We start from the raw sequence: 13196 nt of genomic DNA, 5'->3' as shown, positions 1-13196 counted from the left end.
AAACTTTCAGAAACCGGCAAATGGTTCATTTACATCCACACTGTGTGGCATAGAGTGTTATTTATGACAAGTGTGGTTAACACAACAAGGATGATGGTTTTAGATAGTAGGCAAACTATTTCTGCAATGCCATACACCTGTGATCTTTGTACCTTTTAAGAATATGATATGAAAGGTCTGATCACAGAGAAAGATAGCAGAAGGAGGAGGAGGAGGAGGAGGAGGAGGAGGAGGAGGAGGAGGAGGAAGTATATGAGGGTCAGGGAGGGAAGTGTGGGAGTCAGACAAAGTCCCTTTCAAAATGAGCCGCTTTCACAGCAGAGCTTAGAAAAGCAAGAAACGCGAGGAGCAAGGTTGGCGATATCACATAACCACACTTCCGCCTTTCAGCTTCAAAGCTTCAAACTCACTCCATCTCAATGAGTATTTAAATTTTGGCCAAGCTATTGTCCAATCCCATTGCTCAATGTAACATATGCTCCGATAAATTTCTGCCAATACTTTAGAAGTCATTCAGTCTCCAGTTCACACTTGAATGCTTTATTCCTACTCCCATTTCAAATGATAAAAACACGTGAGAGGTGGGCAGGCTTCACTTCCAAATAGAAGGATTACAAGCCGGTGGAGTCGAGGTGTATTAGGTTTGTCATGGTCAAGTACACACACACATACACACACCGTCCCTTCTGACATTTCAAACTAATACATAGCGAAATGCAGCAAAAATCCTGATTCATATTCTCCTCTGATGCAGCAGTTTACAACAACCATACTGTCACGTCAATCACAGTTCATTGGTGTTTTTTTACAATACATTCTGACAATATGATCTGAAATGACCTTTATTAGTACTGATGCACTTGAAAGACTCAAAATAAAAATGTTATCTTCAACTCATGCAGGATTTGAGGTATGCCATTGACTGATTTTCTTTATGCCTAAACAAAGTAAATAAACGGACTGTCTTTGTTTTCATGACTGAATAAACAGAATAAACAAACCTTAAAGGATAACACAATTTCATTCTGTTTTACTTCTGTTTACGTCTAATTTCTACTGTAGCTCCAAGCAGCGTTCTTGGGGCCTTTTTTTCCTTTGAGAACAGCTTGTTTTTATTCAGTAATGGAAAAAAATAACACTTCTGAGGTGGTATTATTACCTCAGTGATATTATAAATATAACTGAGTAGTTTAAATTTCTTCTCCAGAACTAGATAGTCCCCCTTCAATAAGCAGTCCGAACACTACCCCATCGAGACTAAAACATGAAATGATTTCTACCTCTATTTGTCAGCCTGGTTCCATTGATCACATTTCAAAATATAGGTTTTAGTATATTCTTTATTTAACTTTTAATATCTCCTGAGCATGAATACAGAAGCAGTGGAAGTGTAACAATTTCACATTTATTACTTCTAAATGTGTAAATCCCAATCCTCCCATCTCATCAGGCTTTCCGCCAATAGCAGGAACAGCAAATTAACACTCTGAGTTAATTAAAAAATGGACTTGTTAAAGCCCCTGGAGCTTTCCCTAAAGGTTTATTATGGAGAGTAATCAGTGGAGAGTATCACTGCAGTGTACTTAAAAGATAAAAATACACAGCTCGTATCCTTGGCATGTCTGTCAAACAGCCTATATATCTGAGTCAGTCTGCTAATCAGCATGTCAGTGTGTGTGAGCGAGTCCATTAGACGACAAACAGGCAGCACAACTATGAATCTGTAAGGTAATTAGTCTGCTGGTCAATCAGTCTGTTAGCTGGGACTGGAATCATTAATTAGGTTTTTCCAGAGAACAGTTATTTTTGTGAGCTGTGTCGAGCACAGCTCTCACGTCCAGCTTATTTGACGTGTTTATCACTAAAGCAGTGGTTATAACTCACGAGGAGCAGTCGCTCAAATCTGTTCCTCTTCTGAATCAGCACATGATTAGGCAGCTCTCAGAAGCAAGGCATTGTTTTAACTTTATTTTTGTTTGAGATATGCAACGAGCTGACTTCAAAACATTCATATCGGCAATGTTTTCTATATCTAGCAAAACTTTGATGTAAATTACAGCGTTTCTCCTTCTCTTTTTGAAAACTTCCCTTGAAATTAAAGTTGTGATGACGTCCGTTCTTTGACTTTCATCATTGTATGAAATTGTTTTTGAAATTTTTAATGCCTGAGGAGCTTTTCTTTCCCAACAACAAACGGGCCAGAAAGTGATTTGAAAGCTGTAAACATCACTGTGTAGAGAAGTTATTGTTAGTCGGTGAGAAACCACATCAACCCTCTGGACATTTAGTCATTTTTGCTCTGTGGGGCAGTCACAATGTCATTTATTGCTCACTTTCAAATGATAAATCATGCTGGTTGTATTTTATTAGGGCTGCACAGTTTTCAGAAATAGTCTAAGATTGAATGTGTTTTTTTTTTGTTTTTCTTTCATTGGATTGACCCCAAGACCCCATCTTTACTTTTCTCTCCATCGCATTAAGCAAAGCAGCAGTAGCCCTTTGTCTGATTCGATCTTTAATTAACAGCTAATCAAACTGCCACAGTGCAGCACAGTAGATAGTGTTACCATCCAGTTACCTTCCTAATCACTATGTCATCATAAATGATGTGGCCCCTCCAGGATAACTGCCATCATTACCACACAGCTTACATAACAGTAGAGCGTCAATCTACCACTGTGAATACAGTAAAATTTGTTTGCCTCTATGACGCTGCTGCGTATCCATTTGAAAATTCATGTGGTAATGTGTGCTTGGTGACACAGGAAGCACAAGAAAAATATGTTCTTTCAGGATGATTTTTTTCATGTAATTAAACTGTTTTGTATCACACTTCATATGGAATGAACTGCACAGACATGAATATGTGTGAGGTGTCGGTTTGAAATACCGAAAAGAAAAGAACGCATGAATACAGCATGACTCACTCTGGAAATGCTGTTCGGAAAGAATTTAAATGAATGGCCTATAATGATCAGTGGCATACTTTGTACTCTTTTACTTGTATACATAAATATGAAAATACGTTGGTTTTGCACTTTGTTAAGCACCAATTTCCTTTTTTTTGTCTTGTAGTCGTCTTCCTGTCAGTTCCACATTAAAGAAAAGATTGTAAGTAATGATTTCTTAGTGTATGTTTAACAAAGAAACACAGTACCATTTACCTTGATCTACTTAGATTTTTACTTTTATTAAAAGGGTATAAAACAGGCAGGAGTGACGTCTGTGGAGCTAAATCTCATTCCATAATCGAGCCTCTCTAGACAAAAGCACTGAATATAAAGAAAGAGTCTGCTCTTAAATAGAATGCAAACTGCCTGTAGGTGTGAATTGTCTCTATGTTTCAGACGGGCGACCTGTCCAGGGTCAACAAGTTCTCACTGCCAACTAATCTAATATGACAGCCTGATCAGTGGCATTGAAAGGGATTTATGTAACAATTTCTAGCAATTTGTATGTATTAATCACTTTTTATTGGACATTTTTGTGTAACATGATGTGAAAAATGAGAGCTTGCCCGTCTCTCTTTGATGCCTACAAGCCTGTGGACGATTTGTTATTCAAACAAAAGTTATTTAAAGTTATTTAATGCTGATGGACTGTTTTCTTTGTGAAGAACTCAGTCTCAGTGCCTCTCTCTGCTCCGCTAACAGAGAGCAATAGGAGCTAAACATTAGTTTCAGATGGAGTTACGTAACAATAACGATATTTGTTACAGTACCTTACTGCGTTCATGGAAATGTTAAAAATAACTGAAAGCAGCCTCTAAAATCATAAAATCAGAGTGTATGAACAGTGTAAACCCGTTTGTGTAGGCGCATCTAATGCGTCCTTTAAATGGCAGGAAAACACCAACAACTGCGTCAGTCTGAAACTAGCAACTTGCGCTGAAGAAAAAGACAAGCCCTTTGTGTCAGACAATCAAACATTACATTAAAAGCCCAACTTTAGAGCAGAAATAAAGATGTTCACGGCCTGGTACAAAAACATTTTTGGTTTCTTCAACATTAAGGCTTAAAGTTATGCATAACTAAGGGCGTGGGTGCTTTGAATGGCAGCTACTTGCCTACCTTACCTGTCTAACTGGCTTTCAAGCTAGCTGTCAGCAACCCGGCTTCGCTCAGCCTGCCTCAGCTTCACCACACTCCACCTCTTTGCCCATTTTTTGGGTAAGCCCGGAGTTTAGCGAAGTCGTCACTGTCAAGATGGTGAGCCACCACATATCGCGTCACATTAGCTCCTCAGAAACCTATGGTTGATCTTGGAGACTACGTTCACGTTTTATACAGTCTATGAGTACTAAACAGGCCTTTAGGTGTAAAATAAGAGGGCTCTCCTTTAATAAGACGAAAGTAGAGGCATGTGCAAGCATGTGCTTTTATATTTGCCAGAAAACCAGCAAAATGACATAAAAGTATTTGACATTTCCCTACAATTACTGGAAATCTCTTGGCTATTAAAGTGTAATGGTTCAACTAAAAGCATGTTACATTTCAAAGAGTTACTTTAATATGAGTTTTGAAGGTTGAAGGATTGAACATTCTAGTAATTATTCATCATTCATTCACATCTTCTGTTCCTCTGAGTGAATAAATTGTTAAGTCACAACTATTTTTAGTTTCTCATGTTGCACTGTGTGTTGATAAATATTCTCCTCAGAAGCGCAAGAGAAAACTGGCAAGACAATTTATCGCTTCGAGGCAGCTTGTTCCAACAGCGTTGTTGCCTGGTAACAGACATCACAGACATCCTTTGGGAGCCTACTGGCATACTGTATATGTGTGGTTTTGTTGAGGGTGCTTTGTCACCATTTTGATCCATAGTGGGAGGTGTGGGAGCGTGTATTTCCACTGGGTACTGCATGATAGCAGGCGTGGGGCGACACTGGCACAAACAGACCCGTAGGCACAGATTAGAAAGGGAGAAAGGAAGAAAAGAGGACACAGAGGTGGAAGAAAGAAGAAGAAGCGTAAGAATAAGGGGAATTTAAAAAAAAAGGATGCAAGTTAAAAACAGTGAGGTTTATCAAAGTTGCTCAGTTTGGTAGAAACAAACAAACAAAAAAATCCCCTAAGTTTGATTGAGAGAAAAGTTATATAAGACAGGCCTTCATTCTGCTTTTTAACATTTGTAGTCAGTGGGATGGGGCGGGCATGAAATCTGTTGATTTGCTTGACAGCATCTAAAAGGTGGGCGCTGTTCTTTTAGAGCTAATAAAGCTAAAGCTTTCTCATTTCCTGCTCACTGCAGAATACTCATTCCTATGTGTCCAGAGTCCTATGTCTCTTGATATACTGTAAACTAACATAAGAGAAAAAGAACTCAAAGAATGATGCAGCTGCTCTAATGCAGTTTGAATGGTTAAAATCTGTCCATTGATATATCAATGTCGACATGTGGTAATGTGTGCATGAAAAGCATTCATGTCTCATACTGAGAGGATATTGAGCTGGGGGACATGGGACCCTAGGAATAGGTGGAGGCTTCAAATAAGCCCACTGGGTTTTCTGCCTCTCCCTGCACTGTATGTTATTTGTATTTTTCGCCATTCTCTGTGTATTTTCTTTTTTAATTGTGCAAATAAACAAATTACAATTACATTATAATGGCAGATTGTAAAAGTTAAAAAAGGACGTATATTTTCCTTAATTAAGAAAGTATTAGTGAGAGAAAGAGCAATAGAAGACAAGAGGTATAGGGATAAACTAGGAAAATAACAGAAACAACTGGACATCCTGGTAACACTAACACACATAATCTGTAAATTACTAGCCAGCTACAGAAAATGTGTGCTTCACCTGTGGCTGCGGTACACGTTGAGCAGAATGATGACAAAGCCCAGGCAGTAACAGGCCAGGTAGGGGCTACCAAAGACCTTGGACAGTCTCCGTGTATGGTGTTCCCATCTCGCCACCTGACAAAACAACAGAAAGGAAGAGCACAGAAAACATGAGATGATGGTGTTAGTCTCGTTAATATGTGGAGGTGAACGGTCTAGAAAACAATGATGAGAAGCAAACTGTGTAGACGAAACGTATGTCAGTATATGGATGGATTGATTAATACTGCTAATTGGTGGGAAACCTAAAGTGATACACAATGGCAAAGCATGCTGGAGCTGTCTTGTTTTTTTCTTTTACAGTTTTCACCATGCATATCCCACAGGGAAGGCAGCAAAAGATCTTATCTAAGTGGTGGTCACAGCTGTAATTGCCCAGATGCACTTTTAAAATAGAAAACATTCAACTCCTACCAGTTACGCAACTTTAAAAGCATTTGACCTGTCTGTCTATACGGTGAACCTGTCTGTCTGTGACATTACTGACAGAAAGGGCCGTTGATGGACGGACTGAGTGTGGGCTGAGGAAGTGCGTACATGAAACATGGAAAATGTGTTGCCATGGCAACATCTGTGTCTTTTTTGCTATGTTCAGGAGAGGAAGGATAGAAACACAGAGGGAAAATGAATAAAGATTGAATGAAACAAACTTTATACGGTGAGAAAAGAAAGAAACTGAGAGAAGAAAGGAAATGACGAAATGACATGACATCCTTACTGGTTTTTGACCTCTACGTGAAAGGCTGAGCATGAACAGTCTTATATAAAATGTGTTGGTAGCAGAGTGTCTGACTGTTAGTCGATGAGCACCCTGGAGAAGTGATAAGAAGGTAAGCATCATACTTAATTCTCCCTCTCCATGTTCCCCAGCACAACACATCCACTGCCTTTTCATTGCAGCTGCTAGCGGCTTTTCCCTGATGTCACTTTCTCTCGTTCCATGCCAAAAGAAGATGACTGCTATGTAGTTAAAGTCCAATCATTTGAGCACTTCTGTGACTCAGACTGGAGTGAACGAGAAGTTGATTGTATTAAAGTCTGCTCAGTAGGACAGTAGGACACAGTGAGCCAGATAACAACGGAGGGATTAATGGTATGCATTTACCTTCCAGGTTACAAGTTGGTGAATGTAGAGATTAAAAAATGACGTAATGCATTTTTAATGGTGATATGCAGTTTAAATGTGAGAAATGTGTTCACACTGAAGTGTCTCTTATGGAGACGCTGCTTCTGTGTTAGACAGTCTTGTTATTGGGAAAGGCTTGGAGAATAAAGCTTATAATTCAATTTTGTTTAAAAAAAAAAAAGTTTTTTGCTGTCCATTCTATTCTATTCTAAATGTTAAAGAAATGTTGTGGAGGGTGAGACAATTCATTCAAACTCAGGGTCAATTCTCAAGTTCTACATATAATTTGTTTTTAAAAAAAAGGTAGAAGAAAAACAGTAAGGCCAATGTGATGCAGAAGCAGAGGAGAAAACAATGCAAATAGCGGTGTATAAATGTACAGACAAGCACATATACTGCATGTATAGAAACACTCAACAGACGTGGGAACATTTGTTTATTTCTATGCACACAGATGTACCTGATTAAAGAGGCCTGTTTCTAATTAACCCAACATTTTGTTGGCACTGCACAAGCCGCTGTAGACTGAAAAAAAACACACTTTTCACTTGGCCTCATGACAAATAAGGTTTTCAAATTGACCGAAAACAAAAATAGGTTAAAACTGCAGGACAAAGTAGTTTTTGCCTTTAACTTATAACAAAAATATTATTTTCAACAGTTGTTCAATAAGAATTATGTGACAACATCAGTCAAAATGTCAAAGTCAAAGTGTCAAAGTGTTTAGTTGGTTGCTAAATATTTAGAATATTATCATGTTTAAACTTTTGAAATCAATTATACTTAATAATTATACACATTTTGACAGTGACCAATATATAGAGCTCAGAAAGACTTTCACAGTTATTTTTCTCAATATAATGTGTTTGCTTCAGACATTAATCAGTTGTTGAAGTTCTTTAACTACATTTTAACACTGCAATGTGCTTTTAGCTGCAAAATGTCTTAAAAATCTTTGGCAGTATTTGGCATCATACTGTTAATGCTTCTCAGTTCCATAAATAAAAATGATGCATTCTAAGAGAAAACAGTTACTCTGAATGACAATAACCAACAGATATATTCATTTTTAATGTAAGCATAATTTGTATTCATGAATAATGCATGCCTATGTATGGCAAATGGAATCACACTAAAACATTTTTTTTCAAGGAAAGTAAATGGACAAATGTTGATAATAATGTAAATAAAATCTTAAAAGCTTGTACAGTCCAATAACTCGAATGTTCATATGAATGTGTTACTATCAAAATAAAAAATGGAAATTATACAAATAAAAGCTGAAAACTGTATGAAAAGAAAAGAATGTCAAACATGCGTCATCGGGGATAATGAATGACATTATGGGGTAATAGAAAATAATATAGTTTTCCTATATGACAAAATTGTTATCTTGTATAACAAATCTCAATTTGAACCTTTGAATCAGGCAGTTGTTTATGCGACCTATAAATCTGCAACCTTGAGCTTAAACTTCCAAGTATGTAAATCTACATTTAATACACAAATCTGCTAATTTCATTTCTCATTTCATTGTACTATTTTCTGATTATAATATCGAATTCTTAAACTTTGTAATACACTCAATACATTTTTATATAATTTGATCAATGGAGACAAATAGATTCAATAAATCTGTTTTCTATTAATCCACCAAACCAGTACGCTTTAGTCATAAGCAGAGATGGGACTGCAAGCCCTCCCACAGTCATCCAACGTGATTTACAACCCTCAACTGGATGATGGAGTACACTAAAAATACTCAGATGTTCTGCAGACAGACTACTGATGCTGTTATCAAATCATCAATCAAGCCATGGAAATAATAGAAGGCAGGGAGAGTACAGACAGTGGCGCCGGTTTGGCAGAACTAGCAGCTCTCCAAGACAAATTCAATCAAGGCTTAGGTAACAGGCTCCTCCTGAGTCCCCATCAGCCCACTTAAATCTGAGATGGAGGTACATCAATGGGCTTGAAGTCAGGACATCAGGTAGAAATTCTAGGAGGAGGGACTTCTGATGTCTGATGTTCATTGATAGGAGAACATCTAAGCAGCAAAAATGGGAAAATAAAGCTGAAAGCACCCTCCAACTCATTCTCACCTAGTCAGTCCCTCACACACACAACTTATGTAATAATACTGTCAAAAGAGTGCTTTGGAGTATCTGAAGTTGTGCTAAATTTCAACCCCTCTAAGGACAAAATCTTCTGGCTACACTGTGTTTCTGTTAGCCTGATTGACAGCTTGGGGTTGATCCATTATATCAATGTACAGCTGTGTTCAATGGAGGACAACCTGCACACAGGCACAAATGCACGTACACGCTCAGCCAAGTGTATTAATGCAAGGATGTGTGCTGTCCCTCAGTAACGAGCGGAAAGAGAACAGGAACATAGATGGATCACATGCACACCTGCGACACCCTGATTAAATCTATTCAGACAGGAATGATTAAATATTTAAATATCTGGGGATTTATGCACATTTTGTCAACTGCAGTGAAGAAAATACTGGGAGCACCTGCTCTGTTAATGAAACAAACTAAATTTAGAAAAACAATCAAAAACCTGGGAACAGAACAATTGAGGTTTTAGGCATGTTAGCAGTGTAGTTTTAGGGATGGCAATGTTGTCTGTCAGTCGCTTGCTTCACCTCTTTAGTCTAGACTGGAAGGATATCAGTTGGATTGCAATACATTTTGTGCTACAATCATGGTCCCCAAAGAATGAAGCCATACTGACTGTAGTGATCCCCTGAGCTGGTAGTCTTCTAAATGTTCCTCTATTGCTGTCAGCAGGTCCAGGTTTTAATATGAAGGTTTATACTCTTCATCTATTGGATTGGATCTACTGGATTGCTATAAAATGTTGTACAACAACTTGTGTTCCCAGAGGATACACCCTAATGGCTTTGGTGATCTGCTTTCTTTTCCTTCTCCTCAAGCATTACCATAATGTTTACATTTGTAACTATTTGATGCTGTGAAAGGACATTTATGTTCCTCTCCAGATAAACTGTAATAACTTTGGTGATCCCCAGACATTTTAATTAGTATAGTAATTCGTATAGTATAATAATAACAATAATAACAATAATAATAATAATAATACTTTTTTTGGTGTGTGACCAAATCCATAAACATTCCCATTATCCTCAGATGTACATTTAGTGCTAGTAAGCAAATGTTAGCTTCCTAAAATAATATTATACCTGCTAAATATCGGTATGTTAACACTGTTACTGTGGATATGTTAGCATGCTAACGTTAACATTTAGCTCAAAGCACTGCTGTGGCTAGGTACAGTCACCAAGAGGTGCTAGCATGACTGTAGACCCTTCGGCCTTATTCAGACCAAATCAGGCTTTGTGGCGATAACGCCACTCCTCCCATTGCCATTTGAATAACGGTAGTGTTTTTAGGCTGCTGTGGTGTGGACTGCGGGAGGTGCTGAAAAAACATAAAAACACAGCTGCCTGCGTCGTAAAAGTTGAAACTGCATGAATCAACAAAAACACAACGTAATGTTCAAAAACACTATTTCTAACAAGTTCAAACATTACGCTTTTAAGTTGGGTAAGGAAATTTAAAATTCCCAGAGGATGCTTGTTTCCTTGAAAAGGTATTCAGAAAATATATCCCTGAATATTTGCAGTATTTGCTGTGGATAATCATGGTCTTGACATTTTTGTGACCTTGGGGCAGTTCATGTCAAACTTTGCACCGTAGATATCACATTATCTCAGAGTCAGATTTCCAGGAAACTCATTGGTCACGTAGAGGTACAGTACACCTCCTTGGCCGTGACCCCATGACCTTTAATCTATTACCACCGTCAGGTTAACTTATTAGCCGCAGTAGTGTAAAGTATCAGTCAGTTGCATTGGTCAGTGGCACATTATCAGGAGCTAACTGTCAGAAGTTAATTTACTGCATGCCTTTACACCCTTTGAAGGAAAAAATGAAACAATGACACTCAATGTGGTTTTAATTTTACTGGACTGGGAAAATACATACATTATGTCATTTTACTCCCCATTAACCACGTTTTATTGTTGCCCTTGAGACATCTCTTTCATGTGAGTTAAAGCCTAATGAGATGAGACCTCTGTTATGGCTGCACCCATTCCACCTTCAGGCAGAGGTAGGAGGTCTAACCTATCATATCTGCCTGATTATATCACCAACAATGATTCAGCTGAAATGCTTACAGGCTGCGAAAAACTTAAAATAAATACATGCAGACGTCAGGATTATGGAACCAGCTGCTCTCCCTGTATCACTGAGGTCATCAGACTGAACTGGACTGAATACAAAATACATTCAAGGAAAACAGTGTTGTATACTTTCAAACAGAAAATCTGGGAACTGTAGGATTTGAAAGTCTTACACTGTGGCTTGTTTGTCATGTACAGTTTTGTGAGTATCATCAGGTACAGCAACATTTGAGTCACACTGAAATTTGGCTTCTTGACACTGATCACCTAAAAAAGACATACAGGCCGTCATTTCCATTGAAGTACTCTGGGTATAGTCGCCCTCTGAACCATACGTAACCCCTGGTAACGTTACAGATCTGCTTTGTGTTTCCACTGCAGTCAGTACTATTAAATGTAGTTGGGGCCAACCAGGTTCGAGATAACCGCTTTCAATTTGTAACAGAATTAACTGTACTGAACCTCACTGCTTGGTGGAAATTACGCTTTTTTAAAGCCTTGAGCCTGATGGGATAGACAGAGACCACAGCAATATATGGTCATTTATCAATAGGGCATTATTTGTCTTTAACTATATTGTAATAATAAATATAACACACAGAATAAATATTATGCACAGAATAGTCAGCTACTGAATTTGGGAGGGTAATAAGACTGCATATACTGTCTGATGAAATGTAACCGTTTGACATTCTGTCCGACAATGGTAGCTGTTTAACATTTTATATTAATATCTAGTGGATTAGGCCATTGTGGGCAATGTTGTGACACAATGACCAGGACTGATTCATGGCAATACAGCATGGGATAGAGCGATCATTGGCCTGGCTAATTATGGAGGCCAATATTGAGCATCTTTCCATTAATCGGTATCAGTGGTTTTGGGGTCCAATTGCCGATTAATTCAATTAGTTTAGAAAATGTAATCCCTACCACAATACTATCTGATGTGTTACATGTCACAAAAAATAGCAACACTGAATACTCTGAAGTAACTAGTATCTAAAGTATCAAATAAATGTAGTGGAATGAAACTATAAAGTAGCAGAAAATGAATATACTCAAGTAAAGTACCCTTAATATTGTATTTAGGTACAGAACTTGAGTACATTGTAGATAGTTACATTCCATCAATGTTTATTCTAAATTTTGTCATTAAGATTTTTATTTTAACTGGAAACGTATGTCAGTTCAAAATATCTGTTTCCTTGATACTTGATACTAATGGATAGTGGTGTCGACCCTTAAATAAACAAATCAATTGATCCCTGTTATTGTACTTTTGTATGATTTTGAAACAAGCTGTGTGCTACAAATTGGACCCACAGTAAATCAAACAGCAGATTTGAGTTGTAGGCCGGAAAAAGATTTGTTCTGTAAATTTGAATGAATTGAAGAAAAAGAAAAAAATCCCAACATGGCTTTCAATGTGACTCATCCACACACACGCAAACTTGAGCCTACACTGCGTGAGAACATCTGACGTCAGATCACCATTGCAACCAGTGTAAATAAGTCCAGAGAATGACAACATAACATAAACCCCTTATTCTCTGCAATTACGGTAATAAATTGAGGCCACCATTTGAGATTTTTTTTTTTTTTTTAATATACAAATTTGCAAGCTCCTATGACTTGACTATGTTGAACACTTAGGCAATTTCCCCAAAAACCCGTCTGCCTTTGAAAGACTTTCCTGAAAGAACTGTTGAATCGTTTGGGCTGAATTTAAGGCTAGTTGGAAAAAATATCCTAAATAGCTGTCACCATCTTTGTCGTTCAACTAAAGCTCACAGAAATTCAACGAGCAGAACGGATTTCTGAATATGAATGGCTTCCAATGCCAACCAATGTGACTCATACAACCACACAAGCTTAGCCCACACTGTGTGGTTACTTCTGAGGTCAGATCACCCAGGCAATCAACGTAATTGAGTCCAATGAATAAAAACATGAAAACAATGAACAAAATCTTTGGTTGTTCACTGAAATCATGAATATCTATACCTCTTATC

At 37.8% G+C, this 13196-nt stretch overlaps 1 protein-coding gene across 1 annotated transcript in view; it reads right to left on the bottom strand.

Annotated features, from left to right (window-relative positions):
• Positions 1–13196, bottom strand: part of pemt (phosphatidylethanolamine N-methyltransferase) — a 59854-nt gene that overhangs the window by 28788 nt on the left and 17870 nt on the right. The window contains exon 3 of the mRNA XM_084343340.1: positions 5799–5914. Within this exon, the coding sequence (XP_084199466.1) occupies positions 5799–5914 (116 nt within the window). The remainder of the gene's footprint in view (positions 1–5798; positions 5915–13196) is intronic.

Source organism: Pagrus pagrus (assembly GCF_965226575.1).
Source record: "Pagrus pagrus genome assembly, chromosome: 21".
Lineage (NCBI taxonomy): Eukaryota > Metazoa > Chordata > Actinopteri > Spariformes > Sparidae > Pagrus > Pagrus pagrus.
This window is presented reverse-complemented; position numbering and strand designations above follow the sequence as displayed.